At 45.8% G+C, this 23,950-nt stretch overlaps 1 protein-coding gene across 1 annotated transcript in view; it reads right to left on the reverse strand.

Annotated features, from left to right (window-relative positions):
- Positions 1-23,950, reverse strand: part of MACF1 (microtubule-actin crosslinking factor 1) — a 373,337-nt gene that overhangs the window by 192,857 nt on the left and 156,530 nt on the right. The window contains 14 exon segments of the mRNA XM_015417776.1: positions 268-363; positions 1,146-1,250; positions 2,164-2,325; positions 3,061-3,138; positions 4,543-4,671; positions 6,836-7,130; positions 7,999-8,153; positions 8,843-8,936; positions 9,979-10,106; positions 12,112-12,207; positions 13,711-13,830; positions 16,088-16,194; positions 17,092-17,204; positions 17,987-18,153. Coding sequence (XP_015273262.1) covers positions 268-363; positions 1,146-1,250; positions 2,164-2,325; positions 3,061-3,138; positions 4,543-4,671; positions 6,836-7,130; positions 7,999-8,153; positions 8,843-8,936; positions 9,979-10,106; positions 12,112-12,207; positions 13,711-13,830; positions 16,088-16,194; positions 17,092-17,204; positions 17,987-18,153 — 1,845 coding nt within the window.

The following is a 23,950-nucleotide window of genomic DNA, read 5'->3' on the forward strand; positions in this document are numbered from 1 at the left end:
AAAGAAAATGGACTTGCTATGCATTCCCCTGCTGTCTGATTAGTAGGAAAGCAGGCAGGAAAGGGTTCATGCTGCCTTCGACGCTAGAGAACTGGGCCCACTAAACTCTTCTTTCAACTGGGAAGGAGAGCTCTCCTCTGTTCTTGGAGACCTGCTACAACTAACCAGTTCTTCTAAGTCAAGAACGAGCTGGTGCTGCAGTAGCCATTTCTCAACTGCAAAGTGCCTCCCCCCTTTTTATGAGGGAACTTTTGGCTCTGACCATACCTGGAAGTAAGCTGTGTTTTCCATCACGTGCTGATCCACACACAAGCACAGCTGCTTGATCCACTGCCACTGAGTCTGCACTGCTGCACTGTATGCCTGGAAGAAGCACAATGAAATGAAGCGCTTGCCCGAACACAGACTAGGTGGCCTTTGGAGAAACAGGGAATGGATGTTGCCACCTGCCAGAGGCCGTCCCAGGAGGAGCTGCCAGACATTGCCTACTCCTTGTCCAGTAGTTGGACACCCTAAATAGCAACTTGCCCAGTTGCCTCTAGCAAGAAAGTATCACTCCTGGAAGACCACACTGGGAAACTTTACCAACATGGAAGTGATTCGGCTCTTTGGTTAATTTCCAAATTGTGCCATATGGCTTATGAGATACCGGTATTGGAAAGCAGGTTCGTCACATTTCAAGTGGTGTTGGGGTGTTAGTAATTTATGCAGATTTACTTGGAGAGGCTGCTCTGAGGGTTTCACCTGAGATGTGGTTTTAAAACACAAAAGAAACATACAGAGAGGCCTCTATCCTGTGCATAACCCCCCCTCCAAATTACCAGTTGAGAAGGGCCCTAGAACACTTAATGTAGCAAAATGACCACTTCACACACTGCTTTTTTTACAGCCACATGCAAAAAAAAATTCTTGCCGCCCAAGAGTGTTAACATGCAGTTGACACATTTTTGGCTAGATGTATGTTTTCTATTGAGCATGCCAGGGAACCTCAATTGGTCATGGCTTCCTACTGTATATACAGACACAGCAAGCACACACTGGCTGCTACACGACATGCAAAACACCCTTTAATATATTCCTCTTGTCTTAAGTGCACCAGAAATTCCCATCTACGCCAGCACAATCCCCTTTGAGTCATCCCTTACCTCCACCGTCTGCTTGGCTGGGTGATTCTCCAATGATAACATCTCAGCCGTGTCTTGCAGTGAACGGAACACATCCTGCTTCTCCTCTAGTTCCACTGTAAGCTCCTGTGGACCAGAGGTGTGCAAAGGCCAAATTACATTTCCTGCATTAACACTGGACTTCTGCTGACCTCTATCTAAAGTCGGGGGGGGTGAGGGGAGGGAAGATGAAACAAGGCTGGGAGACTCAGTCATGGATTTTTACAGCTTCAATACTTACCTAAAAGCCGTTAGCAACATAATGAGAAAAATGCCCCTTTGGCTGAGATATTGAAAAGTTGGGCCAAGGGAGCATTCAGGAAGCCCCAGCTCAACTCCCTGCCCAATCAATCAGTTTCCTGGCTGCCTCTTGACCCCTTATTCATTTTTCAGCCTGCTTATCTCACGGGCTATTACAAGGTTTAATGAAAGTGAAATGGCACACTCATGGGAAACACAAACACACACACACACACAGAGAGACAAAAAACAGTATTAACCTAGCCAAGTTAGTCTTGGTAGAAAGTGCTGTCAAGTCACAGCTGATTTATGGTGACCTCAGAGGGTTTTCAAGGCAAGAGACGAAGAAAGGTGGTCTGCCGTTGCCTGCCTCTGTGTAGAGACCCTGGACTTCCTTGGTGGTCTCCCATCCAAGTACTAACCAGGGCTGACCCTGCTTAGTTTCTGAGATCTGATGAGATCAGGCTAGCCTGGGTTATCCAGAACAGGGCAAGTTGGTCTTGCTGCCTCAATATTTCCAAATTCCACAAAGACTCAAATATAAAGATCAGAAGAAATCAAAAGCAGAACTTCAAGCAAAAGGAGGAGGGTTGGTGTAGACTGCCGCAATTGTCCTAGCCTTTTCCAAAATCCAAAACTTCAGCAAGACACAAAAACTATTGTGGTTATACGTCCTCTGCTGCTCTCATCTCCAGTGGAGCCCTTTCAGTGACTTCACTTCTACAGATCACACAGGAATATGCTGGTGGTATCAACTCACCGAGAAATAGTTCCGCTTGGCCGCCATGTTGGGGTTGTTGTCGCTCCAGTCATAAGCCAGCTCCTCCTCTTCCTTTTCATTTAGCCAAATTAACTCTGTGGTGGCTTGAGACACAAATGCGTACAAGCTCTGGAGGTGGCGCAATCGAAAGCTGGAGGTCTCCTGCGGAGATAAGATGGAACTGGTGCACCCACGGCTTCTCTGGGGATTGTTTGCAAGACACCACACCTTCCCAAACACCCTTCCAAGGCCAGCAAACTGCCAAGCGCCATCCAACTGTTTCTTAGGGCCTCCCTGCATGAGGACCCCAGCTACATTTCAGTTCTTTGCAAATCCCTTACCAAAGAGCACAGAGCCATATTCTGCCGTCATGTTGCAGATGCAACAGGGACATGGTGCTGTTCGCATAGCTTCTGAAGCCAAGTTTTTTCAAGTTAAAAGCAGTCACCGAAGAATCCCAATTATGGGGTGGGAGGTGAGGAAGAGAGTACTACAGATCATCACTGCTTAAACCCAGATTTGCACACCTTGTCTACACCCCCCCCCCCCAACATATGTGCTGCTTAAGGAAAGAACTGTATTTCCCCAGGTTGGGGGAAAATCACACTTTCAAGTCTTCAGAAGCCAAATTTCCAAAGGATGAGAGAAAGCAGATTGTGCATCACAAGAAAGAAACAGAAGTGCACTAACTTTGAAGAAAAGTCCCCAGATATACAAGCACATACACAGAGGGTGAATTTTACATGTATGTCCCCCTGTTGTTAAAAGCCTGGAACAATTTATGTGTCCCCGTCTCCACTATGAAAACTCTGTAATAAGGGCAGGACTCAAAAGAGATGGTAACACTCCAAGACCCTTCTGGCCATATAAAACAAAAAAGTGTCAAGAGACACTCACCATCAGTTTGCAGTATTGAGTCTCCAGCTTAGCCAGCGTCTCTGAGTAACTAGTATGGAAATTCTGGGACATTTTACCCTAAAAGAAGGGAACAAAACAGAAAGTAATAAAAAGAAGAGGTGCTTCTTGATTTTTAAAACAAATTTAGAGTCCAGTGGCACCTTTAAGACCAACAAAGGTTTATTCAAGGTATGAGCTTTTATATACATGCAAGCTTTTTCAAATACATTGGAAGTGTGCATACACACAAAAGCTGATATCTTGAATAAACCTTTGTTGGTCTTAAAAGTGCCACTGGACTCTAAATTTGTTCCACTGCTTTAGACCAACATGGCTGACCAACAGGATCTATCCTGATTTTTAAGTAGTCATGGCTGCGATCACACACACAATTAGCCCCGACATAGGAGTAAATGCCGGTTGGATTTAAAGGGTGCAATCAGACACGAACATCTGGGAAGCGCCTCATGGATCACTGCAGCCAGATCATTGCTTTCGAGGAAGGGAACCAACTGCCTAATCAGCCGAAGATGGTAAAAGGCTGCCTTGGCAGTGGCTGCTACCTGGGCCTCCATTCTCAAGGAAGCATCCAGGAGCACTCCCAAGCTCCTGACGCTCGGCGCTGGCACCAGCGGTGCCCCACTGAAGGCCAGAAGAGGGACCCCTAACCCCGAGCCACTCCAATTCAGGCAAAGGACCTCCGTCTTCGTCAAATTCAATTGAAGCAAAGGTAATCTTTGTTTTCAGATGATGTACATACCTGTCACAGCTGATACAGAGGCCTCACCCCTGCCCGTTGGCCATATTGTCCATATTTAAAAATACCAGCTGCCTGATTAATCAGAAACACCCTTTCGGTCACTCAAAAGTTTCTTAAGTAGTTACTCTAACTGAAAACTGAATTAACGTCACAAGCCTAAGAAAAAACGATCCAGAAGCTGGAAGCAGGCCATGCACAGTGCTCCAGGCCAGGCTGCTGTTGAAATCCTCCCATTCCCCAAATTCCACTCCACCCAAATCCAAAATGAAATTAATGCAATGAAGCACACAGGGTGGCATAGCTCTCTTTCTCCAGCCTCAACCCGGCCCTCCCTTACAGCCCTTCCCGTGCCACCCGAAGAACGGTTGCCTCCAGGATATACAAGCAGACAATCCAGCAGCAGTCCCATCACATCTCTTCCACGCGACAAGAACTGCAACTGGGGAGGGGGGGGGCATAACCTCCAGTGGGAACAGCCTTGCTATTTTGCTATAAAGTTACTCAGACTCATCTCACATTCTCCATGCTACATCAGACAGTGACTGCATAGAAAAGCCCCCGGAAGCTGAAGTACGGTGCCCTCCCTTCCCCAGGCCAAGAGCAAACCCACCTTCTCGTCTTTCCTCACACATCCTTCATTCTAATAATGGCTGCTTCGTCCTCTGCATCTCCACCTCCTTCTTCAAAGTAGGGTAAAATCTGCCACTGCTTTGCCCACTTACCTCATACAATCGGGCCTCTTTCACGCTGGCGCCGAGGTCTTCCACGCTGGTGTGGATATGCCGCTGTACCTCCAGCTGAGACTCCACACTCGGTAAGTCATTTCCCCACTCGGCCCGCTCCAGCTTCATCTGAAACCAGCACCAAAAAGGGGCGGCCAATCAGCATCGGCCAGAAAGCCCTCCCTCGCCCACTGCTAGGTACAGTCTCTTTTATTTATTTATTTATTTATTTATTTATTAGATTTCTATACCGCCCTCCCAAAGGCTCAGGGCGGTTCACAGCGGCAAAGCCGGGATCTAAAATACAATAAAACACACAATAAAATACAATATTTAAACCACAGTAAGTGACCTAAAACACAATGCTACATTATCAATCAGGTGGGACGATCACACCCGCCTGCCTCTGCTGAGTACTGCCTTTCCTCCCTAAACATCAGGGCCAAGTCTTGTGCCAACATTATTTTTATTTATTTATTTACTTCATTTGTACTCCACCTTCCTCCCCAATGAGGACACAAGTCGGCTTTTATAACATTCTCACGTCCTCCATTTTACCCTCACAACAACCCTGTGAGGTAGGTTAGGCTTAGAGTGTGTGACTGGCCCAAGGTCACCCAGTGAGCTTCCATAGCACGAGTGAGGATTCAAAGACAGATCTCACAGATACTAGTCTGACACTCTTAACCACTACACCACATTGGCTCTTTCCTTCCCCTCTGTCCCATCTCAGTGAATAAGCACATTTTGGAAACACGAGCAAGCACTGAGCATGTTTACCTTTCACAGAGCATGCAGAGAAGCATTCCTGGGAGCTGGTTCCCAATGGTGCAACTCCCTTCATGAGGAGGGTCTCCACAACCAGAGCCATGGCATATTTAAGAACCAGTTTAAGCCTTTTTCTATTTGGCCAGATCACATCTGGAGGATTTCAAACTATCTTACAGCACTGTTTTCCCCTACTCTTAAATTAACAACATGATTCCTCCTTAGCCTCCAAGACACATTGATACTGTTTTTGTAGGCTTTACATCCAGGTGGGCAGCAGTGCTGGTCTGAAGCAGCAGAACAGAGTTTGAGTCCAGTGGGGGCACCTTCAAGACCAACAAAAGTTTATTCAAGGTATGAGCTTGCGTGTGCACACACACCCTTCCTCAGATACATGTTGTTAGTTAACTCCATGCTTGAAAGGAGACAAATGTTGCGTAATAACAGTCACAGTTTATTACTTTTAAAAGGATACTTTTACACATCTATTTTGACTTATTTATTACTTCACTGTTCCCCCCTATGAAATCCAAACAAATGGTGACCATATGAACTTAGCTTGTTATTGGTGTTTTAGTCTTTGCATATGTCAAAACATCTTCATTAAGTTGTATGCTAATTTGCTGTTCACCTATGTAGAGACATCTGCCTCTGTATATGAACTGTTAACTTCTTTTCAGTGTATCTGTGGAAGTGTGTGTGCACACAAAAGCTCAAGCTCATATCTTGAATAAATTTTTGTTGGTCTTAAAGATGCCATTGGATTCAAAATTTGTAGGCTTTAGTGAGAGGAAAAAGCCATGACCTGGATAGCCCAGGCTAGCCTGATCTTGTCAGATCTCAGAAGCTAAGCAGGGTCAGCCTGGATTAGTACTTAGATGGGTGACCACCAGGGGTCATTTCGTAGAAAAAGAGCTAGGGGAACTCATTAGCATAACTCATTAGCATATGCCACACCCCCTGACATCAGGGGCCCGGCGGTGGACCTGAAAGGCCGGCGGGAGTGCAAGGAAGCCCCATGAAGGCCCTCCCTGGCCCCAGGCAGGCAGGGGTGGGGAGAGGCAGGGAGGAAGCAACTTACCCTCCCTCTTCTCCTGCCTCCTCCTGGCTGAATGAGGGCTGGAAGCGGGGCGGCCGGAAGCAGGGGGCGGGGCTTCATCATGTGCCCCGCCCCCCTGCACCTCACCCGGGGGAACTGCGTTCCCCCCCGAAATGACCTCTGGTGACCACCAGGATTGCTACGCAGAGGCGGGCAATGGCAAACCACCGCCATTTGTCTCTTGCCTTGAAAACCTTTCTGGTCACCATAAGTCACAGCACTTCCCACCAAGTAAAAAGTTGACACAAAGCCAAATATAAAATCTGTCACACTTCCTTCCATATATACCCACTGGATCAGCTGAAAACCAGCACAAAGGGGCAGCCAATCAATGCCAGCTAACCTGAACATGGGCAGAAAGGGTCCCCTGCCCCTGTTACCTACAGCCTCCCTGTACGTTTTCCCCATGTATGTCGGCCAACCCACCTGCATCTCTTCCACCCAAGAGAGCAGCTCGTACACAAACCGGAGGCTGCCCTCATCTTCCGAGGATGAAATGGCCACCAGCTCAGTGCGGGTCATCGGCTTCCGGAACCAGGAGGTAGAGGTGGTGGTGGCTGTGTGCGTTCCCTTCAGCAAGGGATCGGCCTTAAGGTGCGTGGTGTTCAAGGAGGAAGGCTGCAGCAAGTCCCGGGAGGAAGGGGAAGAAAAGTGCCCCTTCCGGTAAAGATTGGTGCATTCCAGCCTCAGGGTAACCAGCTCATCTTGAAGCCGGACAATCCTGGGAGAGAGCCGAGAGGAGGGAGATCAGACTGTCGCTTGCAGCATCAAGACATCAACCAAAGGAAGCAGAACCCAGACACATGTGAGCCAGGATTTCCCTCCCACTTCTGCCCATAAAAGGTTTCCCTTGCTTGAAAGCCAGTCGAATCCGACTCTAAGGGGCGGTGCTCATCTCTGTTTCCAAGCCTAAGACGTCTGAAGACGTCTCTGTGGTCATGTGGCCGCCATGACTAGACGCCGAGGCACATGGAACACTGTTACTTTCCCACCAAAGCAGTAACTATTCCTCTACTTGCAATTTCTTGCTTTCCAACTGCTAGGTTGGCAGGACACTTCTGCCCATACTGAGAACATAATTGCAAGGGGCTTTGAGAAAGGGAATGGATATCTTTGCTGCAGAAAGCCTTCCAAGAAGGTTTTCATCTCCAGCTCCAAATATGGCTTTGAGGGTTCTCTTCTCCCTTAAAGACTGGGGGGGTGGGGGGGTACAGTGATGCTTCCCAGCGTAATTTCCCTTAATAGTGGCATCAAGCCTACCAAGAGGCTAGGCAAGGTGCCATCTCATGCACAGGAATCAGGGTACCATTAAGCACAGGATAGTGGGAGGCAGAGGGATACTGGGCCAGGAGGAATCTGCTAAGAAGACCACCTGGGTGATATTGATTGGAGCAACAGGAACTGCACAAGAACAGAGCAAGCTCTTGAGTAGCTTCCCATTCATTGCTACTAGGCTTGGGCAGGAGAACCTGGTGGAATGGGCTCCCTAGCAAGACAAGCCTGAAATCAAGCGTCCCCCCCAGCATTACCATGACATCCTACCCTGCTGAATGTCTAGCCCCCACAAGGCACACACCAACACCCCTTACTTGAAGACCAGCTCCTCCAGCTGGTAGTAGTTTTCATCCCGGAGTATCTGAACATCTGCCTGGAGTTGGCGGATGAGCCCTTCACACTCCTGGAGATATATGACAACGTTGGATTCATACTGCACTAGCTGACCTGACTCCAGATGTGCTTCATCCTGGAAGAAAGAGGATCCAAGGTTATTGTAGCAAGATGCTTGACAATACCCAGATAAGCAAGGATAATAAATCTGCACAGGCCTGTATTTTTTTTTAAAAAGTGTTACTTGTGAGTCCCAGCCAGCCAGCCAATGGCTGAGATGTAATGATGTCATCGCATGTTCTCCAGTATTCCATGGGGAAGAAGTCTGATATCATGAAATGTCACCAATATCCATGAGAAGAAGTGAGTAACTTGACAGTTGCTCAACAGTGTGTGTGCATGTGTTTGTGTGTGAGTGTGAGTAAGAAACTATTCATTAAGACAGAAATGTGCAAGACTATACACCTGGAAAGGAAGGGGGCATTCAAGTCTGAGGAATGGGATGCCAAGCTGAAGGAACAACAACAGAATGAGAAACAGAGATGAGTGGTGGAAGCCCTCGGAAAAGAGGGGCTAAAGAGAACTCCAGGAAACCTCACTCACTCCCAACAGACACGTGAGTAAAGAATACAGCTAAGTCTGGGAGGTCTGGAGGCTGTGGAAAACAGTCCTCAATCTGGTATACTTATCTGAAGGAAGCCAGACCTGACAAAAGGCCAGTTCTTTTTCCATTAAAGGATTTGTGGATTTTCCCTTGCCTGCCTAAAGGTGAGTCCGAAGGAAGCTTAGAAAGATGCCAACCAATGAGGAAATGTCAATGCTCACCGCCTGTAGTGTGTTTCTTGCCAGGGTGAGTTTTTCTTCACAGCTGAGAGTCCCATTCTGAATTTTGTTTGCAATCTGTAGCAGCAATTCCAACCTGCACCAAAAGAAACTGCCACTTAATACAGCCTTTATTCCCTTCCTATAATTACAAACTCATTGCTGGGTGATGATGGGGGACAAGGCTGATGTTCTAGGGGAAACTGTGCTGCTTGCTCTGAACAGACAGGTAAGAATTTGGAAGACTTTTTGGGCCCAAGTAGGGGTGTGCAAAAAAATTTTTTTCGGGATTCCCGGTAAAGCCCCATATTGTGCCAAATGGCCCATAGGATATAATGGGGCCGAATTGCCACCAAATTTCGGCAGCAAACCTGCAACAGACAGGCAATGCAGCAAGCTGATCTGGGGGCACCCTCTTTGGATGCCCCTGGAATTGGACCCCCTGGACCAATCTTCTCAAAACTTTGGGGGTCATTTGGGGAGAGGCTGGAGCAGCAACGGAGCCTCTACCTCAAACCCCCTCCCCCCCAGCCCCCTGCAAACTTTCCAGAGAATTTTTGCCATTGACTTCAATTGCCCCATTAGATATAATGGACCCAAATTTTTTGGGTTTCCCAAAAATTTTCGGGTTTTTTCAGGTTTCCCGAAACAAATCGGGTTCAATAAATCCGAATCCGAATTTTACCATTTATTTTTTTTGCACACCCCTACACATGAACACACAAACAGGGACAAAACAAAACAAATCTTCACCTATTGCCAGAAGACAATGATAGATTAATCTTCCTGGGGAGGGAGTTCCAAAGTTTCGGTGCTACAACTGAGAAGGCCGTTTCTTGGGTGGCCTCTATTCTAGTCTCAGATGGCAGGGGCACCCAAACATGACTGTAGTGGATAGGCAGGTTCATATGGAAGTAGGTGAGTAGACCACTCTGCTTTGGTAGTCCTACACTGATTAACTGCACTCACTTCAGATATTCAGGAACAGGATAGATATTATACAATGTTCATAATCAAGGTTGCTATATTTTGAATGCCACTTTATGAGCAGACAAAGTGGTTCACGACTGCTGCTACCATCCTTCTCACATCAACCTGGGAAAGACTGTTATTCTTCATATCTAGAGCCCATCACTCACCTTTCCACTGCTGGCCGTAGCAATTTCTCACGCTCCAACATCTCTATTATGAGCTTGCCCCAGGCTTCCTCCACATCGTTGGGGTGATATCCCTGGGACAGCTTAATGCGACCAAATTCAATCCAGGTCTGAAAGGCACAAGGGAAAGCACCTGGTGTCTATGGCCCACTGTGACATTTTTGGGGCCTCTGGGGAGGCCTCCTCCCCGGCCTTGCCCCAGAGGTCACTAGGTCAACAAGTTCAGATGGGTGCTCCAGCTTTTTGGCTGGGACTAAATCCATGCACACCGGGGGGGGGGGTGTAACCCAGCCATTTTTACCACCCAAAAAGCATTAGGTCTCTTATGCATTATAGGGAGAGATCTTCCTGGGGTTACCACATTAACCTCTGTCATCTTACAGCTACCAACCACTCTATTCAACTACAAGGTCAGTGTAAATTTCAGTCCCAGTGTGGGACTGACCTCACCACTACAGAGCAAGGGCTTGGGATAGAAATAAGGCCAGCTACAGTCAACCTTGCCGATTAGAAATGAGACTCAAGGAAGAATACATGCAGCTCCCAAAACTTCACATGTTCTGTTCCCAACCCTGTGCTGTGACACACACTGACAGAATGGAGCCTTGTCCAAAGTCAGGAGCAGAACTTTCTCTTCTCCCCACCCCGGCAGGTATATGAATTATTGCAAGGTCCAGCCCATGAAGAGAAAGCTTATCTGGGGATCTGACAATTACTTTTCAAAGCTTAGCACACTCCCCATCAGAACTGCCTTCATCTGATTCCAAGAAATCCTGTGTGTGGTATGAAATGCCCAGCTGAGCAAGGTTCTGTATGAGTCAAGGGCAGCATGCTTGTAAGGGGAAGGGGTACACAGAGGATCTCCTCCACTGCTTGCTCCATCTATGAGGCTACTATTTTTAGAGCAGCTTTTGGCCGGACCATTTTCTGGTCAACAAAAAAAGAGTGGCCCCAATTACAGTAGAGATGGAGTGGGTGGAGTGACAGGGGCTGCAGGCAGGTTACTTGGAGGGGGGACCTGATCAACCACTTTCTGTGGCCCTCTCATGAACATGGTTGCTCACCTTTACTGGATAGTTAACAGAAAGCAGAGTTCGAAAAGTGGCCTCTCACATTTGAGGTGGTAAAAGTTTGCCAGTGAGACTTAGACCAGTCGAGACACTCTGCTGAGGCCCTTCTCCGTAAGTGATTCCACCCCTCCCCCCACAAGGTTGGTGGCAACTTAAGAGATTCAGCATTTTACACAAAAACACTTCAACTGCAGAACTCCCTCCCCACAGAAATGTGACATTAAAACTTGGACTATTGAGAAACCAGTGGAAGAAATTTTCAGTCTCCCTGAGTCCTCTTTCAGACTCGAAATTCCTAATTATTCAGCAAAAGAAATTCAAAGGGAGATTCCATCATGAAACTGCTGACCTGTGATTCATTAAAAGGCTTCATACTAACCCCTCCCCCCACATCCCACTGGAGCAATGACTTGGGATTTCTTGCTCATTACAGGTGTTAACTATCTTTTCAAAACCTGGATTCCCTACCTATTACAGGTGCTAACTAGCTTAGCATAGCTAGTGAATGGCATAGCTAGTGAATGGTCTATTTTTCTTCATTAGATTTGGATTTTACACGCTGTACTTCCTGTATTTCACGTCTTCTTGACCCTGCTGTTTGTCACCATATCCCTTACATAAAATGACTGTATAGTAAGGATCCAATAAGTGCATTTTAACCAGTCCACAAAAGGAGCCCCAATATCAGTTTCCTCCACAGTTGTGCATCTGCTTTAAGGGCCAGGCAAAAAATACATGCTTTCTACTCGGGCCTTGAATCCATTAGGGTTTTTTTTAAAGCTTTGTACTGTTTTATTGTTCTCTGATTTTAACTGTATCAGTTGCTTTAGTGACAGAAGATTACTTATTGCATCCTACCCTGTAAGCTTTGGATCATGAGCAGAAGATATCAGTTTAAAATAATTAAATCAAATAAACAAAATAAGAAGCCCATAAGGGGAAAAACATGCTGGCCCTACTTTTTCATAGAAATTTTTTAAAGCAAAGGTAACATTGTGGATTTTTAAAACCAAAGTCAAATTATTCAACCCATCCAAGATCGTACCTCCAGCAGTTTATACAGCTCCTCAATTCTTCTTTTTTCTTGCTGTTTTGCTGGGATCTCTGTTTCTTTGAAGTGTATGTACTGGTTATAAAGTGCCTACAAGAATTGAGATATGAGGAGAATCAACCCCACAGTTTTCCTATTTGCTCTGAGAAAATACCAAGCATCCTCACCCACAGGGTCTCTCTGTAAGTGTTCATCTATGGTAGCAAATAGCAAGCAATGCAGTGAGGTTCTGGGGCCATGGAAACAGTTCCACCTGAAGCCTCTCTGAAATCTACCAGGTTGAGAAGACTCTGTTCCCTCTCTATGGGATCCTCCACAGACTTCTTCTGCCAACATTCAGGGCCCAAGGGCATTTTTACAAGGTATTATGTTTTTTGCTGACATTTGTACGCCCAGTTAAGAAGGACCCTCACAAAAATCACACGTTTTTCTCAGATTTTTGTCAAGGTCCTGGATTCTAATCAAAGTTATGCAACCTCAGTCACGGCCTCTGGAGAAATGGGCAGGTCCTCCCTCCATGCACGTTGAAGGTAAACCACAGCAACCAACTACTCGTGGCAGCTAAGAAGCTTTGCCATCCTGCGGCTTGTCTCACCAGATATTGTTCAGACAATATTTTTTTGTGTTTTCTGGAACCCTAGCCCAGGTGAACAGTAATTTCTCCCTGAGGATCTGAATCACAGAATCATAGAATCACAGAGTTGGAAGGGGCCATACAGACCATCTAGTCCGACCCCCTGCCCAATGCAGGACCAGCCTGAAGCATCTCTGACAAATATTCGCCCAGCCTCTTCTTGAGAGCTGTCAGTGAAGGGGAGCTAACCACCTCCCTAGGCAGCTGATCCCACCTTTGAACCACTCTGACTGTGAAAAAGTTTTTCCTAATATCCAGCCGATACCTTTCTGCATGTAATTTAAACCCGTCCTATCCTCTGCTCAGACAGTCTCATCCCCCACCTCTGTGACATGGAGCACTTCAGCCAGTCACCACTACTAACTCCCTCCCTTCATTACCATGGATTTCTGAGGGATTGCTGATATTCTGGTTTTACAGATGGGCAGACCAAGGCCGTGTGTGTGTGTGTGTGACTTGACACACAACCTGTCTTCTCCTGAAGGCTTCTCTTGCACAACGAGAACCCTCAGCAAGTGTTACCTTGGGACTGTTTTCCAAAGGTCTACATGAGCAAGGAATTCCAAACGTTTCAGGCACCCACATTTGCTTAGGTCATTCTCAAGTTCCTGCTTCTCCGAACACTGACCTCTGCACACCACAGAAATTATAACCCTGGTTACTGTGTTTATACTCGATCAAAGAGTTCTTTGCTAACAACAGTTAGTACTTTGCAGCTCAGCCTGTGATCTGAACACATACATAAGTAAGAGGTTTGTTGCCTCTTGGTCTGTAAGTGACTGTGTCAACAGACTCTGAGCTAGGATTTGACCCCAAGTCTCATATCTAATCACCACCCAAATCTCCCCAGGACCATCTTGGCCACATGGATGGAGGACAGACTTCCAGAAATCATTCACTAAAGAGTTAGCTGCACTGCAAGTAAAGAATGTTCTGGAAGAAATGCATCCAAAGGCTACCTTGAGCTCTACAGGGTTTTGGGGAAAAGATTTGTCAGACATCATTATCGTGTGCTGCTTGATCCAGGAGACGAGCGATTCCACCTGGTTCTGATATTCAAGCCACCGTGTGTCCACTTCCTGTGGAAAGAGGAAGGAGGACCATTTACACAGGATGAATTACTGAAGGAAGTTGCCCCAAACAAACAAAATATCAAGATGAGAAAAGAAGGAATATTAAGGTACATGTTTGCACTGCCAAAAGATGGCTCCTGACCAACTTGGGACAGATAAAGGAAAAAGACACGCATTTAACAAAATCATAAATCATAAAATCAATGCATTCAACAAAATCACTAGGTGGAGATGTGGGATGGATGCGGGGCTTTTCCAGGTTCCCAGGACATGAGGGAATGGGGCTTGCGAGTCCATTCCTTCACAGAGCAATTGATAGTCACTTCCTGGGATCATTTCCCCCAATGCCAAATAGAACTCCCAGCTCCCTGGCTTGGTGAGTTGCTGAGGAAACATAACAGGGGGGGGGGGCGCTTTCAGAGACCTCAGTGCGGAAGCTGCACAAGCTACAGCAAATCAGAGAGAGTATGCTACAGAGCTCATTTGAAAGCTGATGAGTTGGTGGAGATAGCTACAAATTAGTTCTTTTTTTCCTCCACGGCATCTTATCCAGCTAAATTATTTAGGGCACTTTGAAATCTGATGGCTCCTTGAATGGATTCCTTAAGAGAAAAGAGATTTGCCCATATACAGTGACTATTTTGGAACATTCCCTGCAGATATATTTTTTTCTGATCCCACATGATTTGAATGCTAACTTGAAAACAGAGAGATTGTGGGAGCACCTTCTAGTCCAGTTGTTATGGATAGATTCAAATAGATCTTTCTGATGGATGCTGGCAGAGTTCTTTCTTGTAGCTGTATTTTTTGCCCCACTGGAAAAATTAACCCACTGTCTGTAAATTAGGCCCCCTTTCCTCCTGGCTTATAAAATCTTGTCAAGAGTAAGTTACAGTTCTACTCATTAATATAATGAATCAGTCCCTAACAGAGAGAAGTCCTCCTGGCCCTTTGAACAAGGATGCTGCTGTACTAAAAAAAGCCAATGTATCTCAAGAAGATCCGAACAACTATTGACCAGTTTCAAATTTGTGGTTTTTTGGGAAAACCCATTGAATGGGTAATAGCAAGATGCCCTGGCTGAGAGATACACCTGCCCTTGCTCCTTTTCAGTGTGGCTGCAGCGCACAGGCAGCAACCACTGCTCTGATATATGATCTCTATTTAGAGAGGGATAGAGTCCAATGCTTCTTTGTTAATTGTGAAGGGTGACAGAGATTTTTGATTCAGTGGACCACTCCATTGGGTTAAATTGTCTGGGGAGTGGTGTGGGAATGAGAAAAATGGCTTTCCAACGTAGCTTTGGTCCCAATGGATGCAATGAGTTATCACTGGGGGATCAGTCCTGGTTAGCACTTGGATGAGGAGACCACCAAGGAAGTCCAGGGTCCCTACACAGAGACAGGCAACGGCAAATGACCTCTGTTCCTCTCTTGCCTTGAAACCCCTACAGGGTCATCATAAGTCAGAAATGACTTGACAGCACTTTCTACCACCACTGTATGCTGCCTTGGACACAGCATTGAGAAGAAACATGTTGTTTGTGCAGCATTGAGAAGAAACATGTTGAAAAGCATTGAGAAGAAACAGGAACCAGTAAGAAGCAAGGCTTCGGAGGACAGAGGATGGGATATACAGGTGCCTCCATCACTATTGAATAGTTGCTAGAATACCAGTGTACTGTGTTTGTACATGCATTCACACGCACACAATTGCATTCCATGTTGTGCAATGCGCCAGGTTTTGCCCCAGAGCTGAAAAGGAACAAAATGGGTCACCTAGTTTCTCTACTACCTTTAATTCCCTCCCCACTTCAAGCCAGCATACACAGCTCTTCCCTCCTCCCCATCATTTAAGACTAGATATTTTATACCTGCAAAAGCATCCCTGACTGGTGATTGCCCACCTTCCTTTGGACTTCCTTCTTTAGCAGATGTTTTAATGAATAAGAGTATCTTCCTTCTTAGCCAGGTGCCACTTCCTCCTTTTCTTCCTGCCCACTACTGAAAGGACAAACATCTACCTTTCCTCCTCAACCTGACATCTTTTAAAAATTTTGAAGACGATGAAATATAAACTTCTCTCTCTGACATGGTAGGAGGCCAGTGTCCATGCTTTCTGGTCATTTCAACTAATTTTCCCTCTCTGTGTATGTACTTCTCTACTGCCGTTCTCTGAAGTGCTTTTGGACTGCCCCACCTCCAAAATTCAGCTGGGCAAAAGATGAGATATTCAAACCAGACCAAATAGCAGCAGAACTTACAGTGGCACTGATCCCTTCTCCTCCCTCTGGGACTTTGGGAAAGGCATCATAAATTGAAGACACATAAGTTATCACAGATTTTTCATCCGGGGATGGGACATCCACATCTAAGACAAAAAGGGAGAAAAGAAGTCAGAAGAAAGGAAGCCTGAATGTTAACTTCTGTTTTGCTGGCCATGAACTGCTCTACACACACAGCAGATCCAAAGGATATTGGTTTTACTTAGGCTGTTTACCATGCCAGGCTGCAGGAGACCCATTCAAACCTTCAGCACCCCAACATTTAAAAAATTACTCTCTGAACATGGAAAACTACCAGGATATAGAGAAGGCAAGTTTAGAATGCTCCTCTTCCAATATGCTCATTTGTTATATGAAGACAGCTTTTATCTCTCACAGGGTAACAAGTGGACATTCAATCCTCCCTGCATGCAGCCCACATCACACAATTCTGCGGGATGTGTCGATTGGTTTCTAGAATGGGCTTTGTCTCTACAGAGATAGCAAAATAGATCAGCTCTAAGATTTGACATTCATTTGGACATTTTCAATACAAACCTGAATGGATTAATCAGTGCAAATCTTTTTTACTTTATGAAATTCAACAACAGTAGATGATCTCATATCCCATTAATTTTGTAGATCCTAATTTCTTATTGCTTTGTTCAGAAAAGCATTAGTCATCTGGGCAAAGACCAGCTCAGCTTGGACACCATTAATTTTCCTCTGTGCAGAGGCATAAACCTAAGAGATGGTTCCTGGATTTTAAAGACTGGCTGGCCTACTCAGAGGTGACATGTCATTTCAGCACAGAGCTGCCATCTAATCCTTCCTCAGAGAGAGCCAATATGAAGTGAAATCAGATCTAGCCCCTCAAATGTGATGTGGATAGAGTTTTTTTCTGACAAAGATCTCCAGACCCATATGAATCCTGTGAAATCCCTATGGAAAGTCAAGCCACCTCTCTGACACCACACCTTTAGACCCACTGCCTTCCCCCTCACCTTCCGCATCCAGCAACCTGGTGACCCCAAGCCGCTCTGCAATCTCAAAGGCTTGTTCCAGATTCTCTCGGCCACTCTGAATCTGCACCCTTTCCATATCCACAAGATCTGGCCTGCAGGAAACAACAAAAAGGTGTTGAGTTTGCAAGCTGATGCTGCCTGAAACTTCTGCAAAGGGAAGAGGGAGAAGAGGACACCCCTCCTCAACCCTCTGGAGCAAAGCATTTTGTAGTCTAAGACACCCAAACTGCTACAAAAATCTGAACATTTTAATTTCTCCCCGTCACAACTAGGGAATCAAGATGAAACCCAGGTAACAAACAATTCCCTAGGAAGTGAAAAACTGATATATTTTTCGTCCAGGACATCAATTTTGCAAGAATGTCCAGAAAGACACTTTTGGAGCAATCCTGAGCAGAATATGCCCCATTACTCCTAAGAAAGTGCCGTTAGGACCCCAGCCCACCCACCCCCCTCTCTCCAACCTTTGTCTGTCTCTGGAAACAGAAATATGAAGTGAATTTCCAAAATTGTTAAATTTGGCCACTCAGAAAGCTGAAATTAGGTGCACAGATATCCCATCATGGATTACTGGACAAGTAGGAACACGGTACATTTTTGTACCTAATACTCCAAATTTGGAGCATAACATTTACCACAAAACCAAGTCCAACGTTCCACTAAAGATTGAGTCAAGTGACATGTGAGTAGAATGTTTAGCTGTGAGAACTGTTTTAAAGGATCCACAAAGGCCAAGCTTCAAAATTAAAACTCGAAATCCCAAAACTTAGGATTCACACTTCCATCAATTCAAAATTTACAGAATAAGTCATGTTACCTCTACAACTGGTACAATTTGTGGCATCATTCTGCTACCAGGGGATGTGACTCATACCTGTATCTGTGGATAATAGCATTGAACATCTTTCCATCACTCCAGCAGGATGAGAAATTGGTGCACTTCAACCCCACGTAACCTGCTGTCACTTTCTGGGTCCACAGAAGGAGCTTCTCTTTGGCGGACATATCTCCAGACTCTCCACTGATGTAGATGTCAGAGATCTGGAAGAGAAGACCACACAGGTGCAGATTAATAATCCCACTTGGACCAAGACCATGCAAGGCATGAGGCAGTGGCATTTCAACAGATAGCAAGTTCTGTAGAAGATAACAGCCTCACCAGCACAGAATGCTGTGGGAGTGAAGCTACCTGCTTTGGGCATGAAGTTCTGGAAAACTCAGGTAAACTCTCCCACAGGCCTCAATGCACACTGGTGCATGAGGTTTGTGGAGGTGACCTTCCTGGCTGAATGTTGGTGGGAGGGTGACATTTGGATATCCCCATCCCAGGCACCAAATTGTTTGCACAAGTTCTGAGAAGTGTAATAAGTAGTCCATCTTACTAAAGAGTGTTGCAGCTGGTGCTTGGACAGCACCTTCCGGGGACAAGGGCTATTTCTCCAGGGGCTTGGTTGGCATTGTATTCTTGTGTTATTTTAATATGTTGTAAACTGCTTTTGAGAACATTTGGAGGATATGAACTGTGCAAAACAAGTCAAAGAGCAAACCAGCGGTCAGAATATCATAGTTTAAGTCCTGGATAGGGAATTATAGTGGGAGAGATTACCAGGCTGATTTCCCCCTTCCCGAAGCCAGGCATTTCAGCTGCCCTCTGCTCCCTGTAGACTGACTCAAACAACTGAGGCTGGAGCGTGCCATCAGCAGAGAGAAGAGGCGGCATGGCTAAAGAAAACCTCAAACCAGATGAAGTCTTGATTTCCCAGGGCCAATGCCCTTCATAATCAACAAATCTGCCAACTTCATTGCAAGCAAAACTGTGAACGTGAGCAAAGCTATCCAACCTAGTTGGACCAAAGGAAATGCATTTTCTCATCTCAGTTTATCAAAACACTTCTATGATAAAGCTCTCTAGGAAAGGTACCACATATTTTTAAAAATTAAGAACTAAATCCAATAAAGCTCAGATTCAAAACACAAACTTGAACAAAGTCAGGAGCAAATGAAGCAGCAAAGCAGATAACAACAACAACAAAGCACTGCCAAGTAGTAATCAACTAATGGTGACCAAGGGGTTTTCAAAGGAAGAGACAGAGGTGATTTGCCATTGCCTGCCTCTGCATAGCAACCCTTGTCTTCCTTGATGGTCTCCTATTCATGTACTAACCAGGGCTGACCCTAATTAGCTTTCAAACTCTGATGAAGAAGAAGAAGAGATTGGATTTATACCCCGCCCTTCACTACCCAAAGGTGTCTCAGAGCGGCTTACAAATTCCTTTCCCTTCCCCTCCCCACAACAGACACCCTGTGAGGTCGGTGGGGCTGAGAGAGCTCTTGACAGAAACTGCTCTTTTTCAAGAACAGCCCTTATCAGAACTATGGCTTGCCCAAGGTCATCCAGCCAGGTGCAAGTGGAGGAGTGGGGAATCAAACCCGGTTCTCCCAGATTAGAGTCCGCGCACTTAACCACTACACCAAACTGGCTCAGGCATCCATTGAGGGACTACTAAAGGCCTGAAGGAACAGGCAGGTTCCCATCCTCTTCATAACAATTAACAGTGGAGAGGCCAGGCAAGTGTCCCTTGGGAAAGCAATCAACATTTGTGGTGCCCACCACTGAAAAGGCCCCACATGCTCAAAAAATGGAATGCACTGGAGAGTATCTCCCCAAAGTCTGTGTTCTGCTCAGCTATAAGCTAAGCTGGTTTTATTACTCCTGGTTTACTGATCTCATTGGTGTTTTTTAATTGTTCAATTCTTTAATTACCTGTCAGCAGGTATGATTTTTATCTTATGAAGTGCCTTCGAGGCTTGCTACATGGCTGTGCAAGAAGTAGGTGGGGCACAAACATGGGATCAGAGGCACCAACTCTGCTGTTGTTGTTTTTTGTTTGGTTTTTTGGTTTTTTACAAATTCAAATACAATACCTTTATTGGCATAAAATATTTATTTATTTATTTATATCTTCTATTTCTACCCCGCTCCAACCCCAAAGGGTCTCTGAGCGGCTTACAAGTTCCAAATTTATCCCTAGCTAAGGCCACATATCTACAGGGGTTGGGGCTGTATATATCAAATACAACGTGCAGCACAGAGCCTCAAGATAGGCCGGGGTGTGTGTGTGTGTGTGTGTGTGTGTGTGTGTAATCACATTCCGAATTGCCTTAATATGAGCCTCTCCTCCTAGATACCTCATAAAAGAAATTTGCTACAGGTTCAAGAATTTCTATATTATGCGAAGACAATAAAGAACTAATTTTATACTCATCAGATTGGCCCAAAAGGGGGTCCAACACAGGTTCAATATAAGCAACACGGATGTCATAGTGGAATTTACAGTACAAAAGCACATGTCCAATAGATTCAATTTCCCCCATCCCACATGGGCACAATCTATCTTTATAGGGAATTTTCTTGAACCTTCCCGATAAAACAGCTGAGGGAAGGACGTCCAACTCTGCCGTTATACATCTTGCCAAGTGCTGAGCAGGGTGGCAATCATTTCCCGCAAACAAGCACGCTACAAAATGTTTGCAGCAAAGTGGAAGCAGTGGCAGGGTGACTTTTTCAATTTGAAAACACTGCCTAGAAAAGGAATTTTCTTTTTTTTTTTTTAATGCTCTGCATAGTTGGGCCAATAGGAAGGCCAAGCCTACACCAAACTTATCACGGTATCCCTCCCTTCCATTTGTATGGACGGTTTCATATCACACACCCCCGTCCCTTTTCCACACACACATGTGTACAGGGGGAGAGAATGAGCCTGGAAAGCCAAAGGCACAAATTATGCTTAGACAGACACAGCAACAAAGCTCTCTAGGCCTCTGCCCAATGTATAACAGCGCAGCTTGCCCAGGCCCTTGGACTCCAAGCTCCACACTTCTTCGCAGCACGGGAGTCACGCTCCATCCCTCGATCTAGGCAGCTGGAAACGGGTGAAGGGGAACAGTGGCAGCACAGTGACCCAGTTCCCAGCAAAAGAGGAGTGGAGAGAGAAAGAGAGACAGCAAGGGATGAGTTGGTTGCAGAAGGACTTTCACAACAAGCAAGAAGGCTCCCAGTCATATGTAAACCAAACATCAAACCTAGCTTCAAAAAGCCTCTTCAAACGACTTAGGAATGCTCCATAATGTATTCCTTGCATTTTGCATGTGACATCAAGTGTCCCTTCCTTTCAAGATGCCTGCTTGCATAAAGGGTCAAATGCCAGTGTAAAATGATCCTATTTTTGTATCCCAATCAATAAGGGCATGAGTTGACACCTTGGGAAACACAGGGAGCTGCTTTGCTACTTGCAGGACAGATGCCCACCCTGTAAAAGACAGCAGCTGCCCTGATGTATCACTTGGGATTCCTGAAGGCCTAGGAGCTCCTTACTAACAGGGGGAGAAAAAGGAAACTGGCTCTTGGCCACTAAAATAACCCAGCATCAAAAATGATTCTGGCCTTTGCAAGCAATGGCAAAGGATAAGAACACTGGGGTGAGGATTCCAGCCACAGACATTTGACTGTAAGATTAATGGTCCATCAAGCTCAGCAGACTGTCTTCAGATAGCAGCCAGCCAGATACTCTAGGGACTGCTCAAAAGCAGGAGGCAGCAGCAAACATCCACTTGGAACACGGAGCTTGCAATCCTAGCTCTTGTTCAAAGTGTCTGCAAATCAGCCAAACAGCAGATCTCCATGTAGCTGTGTAACTAATACAGAGGCAATCACAACATCCTGCCACAATTGTTTCCATGTGCTTATGATGTGCCCTGGGTGAAGCACTGCTTTCTCATTAGACCTCCTGCCAACGCTGATTTTGGTCTCGGTCTTTTGGCCTTGACTCCAGGTATTTTACAAGGAGGCTAGGGGTTGGTATCCCTTAACCTCAGCTTATCCTTTTCACACGTACAGGTGGCTCACTGTGCCAGAAACCTGGTACCTCGCTCTTCCATTCAGGAGAACAGGAGAGGCATAAGAGTATATAACAACAATGCCCCCATCTTCTGCTTTAGAGTTTTCAAAGGACTTCGGAATCCTTACAACAATCCTATAAGGTAGGTCACCATTAGCTCCGTATTTGGGAAGGCTGATGTGATCAAAGAGGGAAAGGTAGCAAAGGCTGGGCTAAGGCCAATAGCAGGTTTCAGACTGAGAGAAGATTTGAACTGGGTACTCCCTAGTTCTTATCTCAGTCGCTTGCAGTGCCATCCTAAGCCACCACACCCTTTGACTTCAGCAACTTGGAAGGGCAGAACTCTGCTTAGGATGGCCCTGCTGGCCATTAAATGGGCGAAGAGGGGCGCGGATGTCCCCTTGGAACAAAGCTATGTCCTTTTCACACGTTGATGGCGGTGGAAAGTGCTGCTGTGGCAATTCCATGAGGTTTTCAAGGTAAGAAATGAAGAGGAGCAATTTTGCCATTGCCTGCCTCTGTAGCAACCTTGGGCTTCCTTGGTGGTCTCCCATCCAAGTACCAACCAAGGCCGACCCTGCTTAGCTTCCGAGAGCTGATGAGACCAGGCTAACATGGGCCATCCAGGTCAGGGCTTACGCAAGTTTTGTATTCACCCAAAGGTGGGACCATTCAGGACACTGGGGGTTAAATTACGTGAGAATCCAGTTGTTCTGCCTTCCGGCCTAGCCTCTCATTATGGTGTTGCCATCACAAGCAAGGGGTGCCAATGCCTTTTTCTTGGCCAGAGCAACACTGCCTTGTGAGAAGGCACAATATCCATAAGGTACCAGACTTCACCTTTCTAAGAGGCACTGGCTAACCCCCCCTTTTGTTATTTCAGTGCTGCCTCTCATCTCTCTCCCCCCACCCTCCCCAGCCCTTTTCTGCCAATTCAGATTGGAGCATCATGTTAATTTCATGGCTGCTCTTCCCTCTCCAACCAGCTTCAAAGACTGCGCGTCTTGCACAGAGATGCTGGTTTCCCAGGGGCGGGGCTCCTCCCACTGAAAGGGTCTGTCCTTGGAATTATTTAAAGAGAGAGAGAGAGAGGGAGAAAGGTTGACCAAATCCTTGTGCCGGGAAAGAAGGTGAGATAAAAAGCTCTCTGTCTGAGAGGACATATTAGGCAGCTGGCAACTGCTAAAATTAAAAAGAAAAACAAAAAACAAATCCAAGGCACATACTGAGAGAACAATGTTCTTTCCGGTGGAGGAGGAAAATAAAGATGCCCTCCCCTCACCTGCACACACCCCGCAAGGCAAAACATTTCAGGCCCTACTGAAGCAAGATGGTCCTATAGGGAAAATCCAGCCTCTTCTCTCCCCCATTGCATCCACACTGACCAAGCACAGCTGGCTTTAAGAGAACCCGCAATATTGCAAAGAAATACATCTAATCCTTGGAGAAGGCATGGACTCTCTACAAAGAGCCCACTCTCCATAAGTGAGCACAGAAATTTGTACGGCCAAATGGATTAAAAATCTATTTCCCCCCAATTAATGTATATTTAAAATTAAAATTGGGTTTTAGTTCTCTTTTTAAACATTTCAATTACAATGAGTGCCTCTAAAAAAAACCAACAGCTTGGCTTAAAAGAAAATCAAAATGTAATATAAGCAAACATGTTAAATCCTATTTTTCTTCTTAAAGCTGAAGCATGACTTTCTATAAACACATAGATTTATAGATGCTTTCCTAAAGAGAGAGCTATTGGGGAGTGGGGGGGGGGAATCAGACTTCTAAGGGTAAGCATTATAAATGACACAATTAGGCATGTGCTTTTAAAAGAGGGGGCTTCCTTTTGGGTCCAAGGCCTAGAAGGTTATCAGAATCCCTCAAAGGTCCAGGGTGTGGCCCCTCTGCCCCACCAGAATGATCAGTGAGAAAAGTGGTGGAAA

Source organism: Gekko japonicus, unplaced genomic scaffold (assembly GCF_001447785.1).
Source record: "Gekko japonicus isolate JY-2015 unplaced genomic scaffold, Gekko_japonicus_V1.1 scaffold203, whole genome shotgun sequence".
Taxonomy (NCBI): domain Eukaryota; kingdom Metazoa; phylum Chordata; class Lepidosauria; order Squamata; family Gekkonidae; genus Gekko; species Gekko japonicus.